Below are 3,310 nucleotides of genomic sequence, written 5' to 3' on the forward strand. Positions count from 1 at the left end.
CCCTCCCCTCCTGTCCATGTGGCTGGGCTGGTCTCTCAGGGTCTCCTCTGCCCCGTTCTTTCTCCAACGACTTCCCATGGTGGTGAGTAGGCAGGGGAGGTATGGCTGGGGCCACAGCCCTGGGCCTGGGCTCTGGGTGGGGAGGATCACGGGCCTGGGTCCCTGGGTCAGGTGTGTGTGTGGGGCGGGGCTGGGGGGTGGCAGCGTACCTGGCGGGCGAGGGGTTCCGTGAGGGTCTCTCTGTAGGGGCTGAGTGGGCAGGCCGTGTAGTGCTGCAGCAGGTCCTGCAGCCGCGTGTGGGCGCTGTCCTCGCCCAGGACCACATGGCGCCCGTCTGCAAGCTGGGCCAGCAGGAAGTGGCGGCAGCAGGTCCTGCTCCTGGACGGTACCATTTGGGGTTAGACGCTCTCCCTCTCTGCTGCCAAGGCCAGCGGCTGGAAGTGTGACCCTTAAGCCCCTACCTACTCTGCAATAGGGTCTCTTACCATCAGCCGCCTTTGGGCTGGGCAAAGAGCTGTGCTCCTGCGGCGAGGTCCGCACCAAGTCCTCCCCCTCACTCCCCCACCCCACCCCCACCTCCACTCCCTGGCATCAGTTATCCCGGAGCCCCGCCTCCACCCCCTCAGCACCTGTACGTCAGCACGAAGGTCACGGCGCTCTCGCTGAAGCGCACCAGGTAGCATCCAGGAGGCTTGGGCTCCAGCAGCCTCTCGGCCTCCCTGTGGGTGTCAGAGAGAGGGGGCGGAGCCTTGCTCTGACTCATCTGCTTCTTCTGTCTCCCTGCTCTCACCAGGGATCCCTAACCTGAGCAAGGGCTAGGGTGCAGGTGGGGAGAAGAGGGGGCGTAGGTCGGCGTGCACGGGGCTGGGATCCCACTCCGGACACCCCTGAGCCCCGCAGCCTCCAGGAGCCTAATCCTCCAAGGGTGGCCTGGAGAGAGAGGGTACACTGGAGCCTAGAGAGGGGAAACTGAGGCACGGGCACGGTGTTGGGCTGGAGCCGCTCCAATGCTCTCCCCAGGAGAGAGGCCTCCATGCAAGCCCAGGAGACCCTGGGAGCCAGAGCCTGGGCTGGTGGCCTCCGTCTCCTCCTGCCTGAAGACCCGAGACTCTGCTCTGGGTCTGCCCCTCTTCAGGCCTCTCTCCGCCCCTGTGACTCACTTCCGGGTGATGAAGCCGTGGAACCAGGCAGGGGCGGCCCCGTCCTGCAGGAGCTGGTGGGCCTGGGTCCTCTGGAACCAAGCCCGGGCCTCGGCCTGCAGGGTCAGGCCTCCTTCTCCGGGCACCTCCTCAGCTCTCTCCACTGGCGCTGGGGTGGGGGCAGCCCCCGGGGTCTGGGGCGATACCTGGACAGGGGAAGAGGGGAAGGAGGGGAAGTGGCCACGATGGAGGGGCCGTCTGCTGCCTCTGTGCCGGCAGCCACCCTCGCCCTCCTGCCGGTCCCTCCTGGCTAGTTCAGGCCCTGATTGCCAGAGGAGCCTCCTGAGACTACTGACTCAAACTTCACTCCAGCGGCCTGCTTCCCAGACTCTCGCCCTTGCCTTGTCTCTGGGTCCCGGGGGCACTTGGAACCATGGGCTGGTTCACTGCTCCAAAGGGCTGAGAAGCAGCAAGGTCTTCCTGTGGGACGGAAAGCCATGGGGCTGAAGGGAGTCACCCCGTGCAGGAAGTCACCCCAGAGGCCTGGCTGAGCGAGAGTTCCCAAGGACTGTGTGGATGGAAAGGGCTGGGGCGGCACCTGGAGACGCTGGGCACACCAAGACACCTGCTCCTGCCACGCAGGGCTCTGCACCTGGCCGGCTGAGTTTCCCAGGAGCAGAGAAGTGGCGCGGGGCCAGCCCGGCGTGGGAAGGAGGCACTGCCCGCCATCTTTGTCTCCCTCTGTACCCCTAGCCTATTGGCACCTGCACTTCATCCCAGCTTCCTCTCCTGCTGACCTTGTCCACCTGCAAGTCCTCACCATGGAGGGGTGGGAGGAGATGAGGGAGTTGCACACCCACCCCAGGGTCCCACTCACCACGGTGTGGACAGCCAGGGCGCTGGGGCTGGGCTGGGCTTCCTCGCCCCTCAGGGCCTGCAGTCTGGGCCTGGGGAGCAAGTCCAGGCCCTGGCAGCTCCTGCGGGTCGAGTCCATGGTCTGGGACGTGCCGAAGGTTGGGCTGGGGGCTCCGTGATTCCCTGTTAGCATAAAGGAGTGCTCAGGGGGTGTTGCCTCTGTCTGGGCCTCCCACCCCTCTCCGCCAGGCACGGAGGAACCCCACATTCCTCTGAGCAGAGGCCTGGGAGCCAGGGGCCAGGCAGACCTAGGAGACGTGCAGGGGATTTGTCAACCCTGAGGAGTAAGGAGCCCAGGGGGCACAGAGGGATGGAGGCTATCAGAGGGGGCGGCCAGGGAAGCGGGGTGCCAGGAGGGAGGGCTGGGAACAAGGCTGGGAGTCCCCCAGGTGGAGAGGTAGCTCCCTTCAGAGCGGGCCCTGTTTGGGCCTGGGATCCTCACCTACCGTACGCTTCGTCCTCTCGCTCCCTCGCCTTGCCTGCCTTTGCGCCCAGGGAGGATGGGCCCGAAGCTCCCCCAAAAGGGAACAGGGAGGGGGGTGAGCTCTCTCACCCCTGAGGTGGGCGCTCAGGCTGAGGAGAGAGAGCAAGGGTGGTGGTGGTGCTGACGTCTGTCCCCGCACACCGAGCCCCGCTCTTGAACTTTGCACTTACCTTGGGGGCATATCTGGGCCAGGGGCACCTCCATGGGGCAGCCTATGAGGGGCCCCCAACACAGGGCGGGTGTCTGTGCTCACCCGAGGTGTGCATGCTCAGCAACTCCTTGCTCCCCTCGCCCTAGCCCCCGGGACAGGAAATGTCGCCTCACCCACAGCCCGCGCCCGCCCGGCAGAAGACTCGCGTCACGGAAAGCACTGAGGCAGGTGCCCCACCCCCGGAAGTGGGGCAGCTGACGGTGGTGCAGTGTCCTGGTGGGGCTGCTGTTCCTGTCACTTGGTGTTGACGTGTTGGGAGGTCCTGGCTGATGTCTGCTCTCCACCCCTCCAGATTCTGTCTCTGCTCCCCAAGCCCAGGCTGGGACTTCCTTTTCTTTCTTTCGTTGTCTCAGCTTCTGACTTCTTCCTGGGAAACCTCCCGGTCTGGCTCTCGTTCTGCTCTGAGCAGTGGGAATGGGGAGCTTCTTCTGGGTCTCCTACACAGGTGCAGGGGCCCAAGAACTTGGGCCATCTTCTGCTGCATTCCCAGGCCACAGCAGAGAGCTGGATCGGAAGTGGAGCAGCCAGGACTTGAGCTGGCGCCCATTTGGGATGCCAGTA

At 65.3% G+C, this 3,310-nt stretch overlaps 1 protein-coding gene across 1 annotated transcript; it reads right to left on the minus strand.

Moving 5' to 3' along the window:
• Positions 1 to 209: 209 nt before the first annotated feature.
• Positions 210 to 2,742, minus strand: LOC133755458 (SH2 domain-containing protein 2A-like; the record flags this gene model as incomplete). Its single annotated transcript, XM_062185568.1, has 5 exons — positions 2,709 to 2,742; positions 2,096 to 2,177; positions 1,161 to 1,352; positions 630 to 719; positions 210 to 378 (listed from the first exon to the last, which is right to left on the minus strand). Coding segments are annotated over exons 1-5 (567 nt in total), but the record flags the coding sequence as incomplete, so codon positions are not given.
• Between the last annotated feature and the right edge of the window lie 568 nt (positions 2,743 to 3,310).

This window comes from Lepus europaeus, unplaced genomic scaffold, assembly GCF_033115175.1.
Source record: "Lepus europaeus isolate LE1 unplaced genomic scaffold, mLepTim1.pri SCAFFOLD_491, whole genome shotgun sequence".
Classification (NCBI taxonomy): Eukaryota; Metazoa; Chordata; class Mammalia; order Lagomorpha; family Leporidae; genus Lepus; species Lepus europaeus.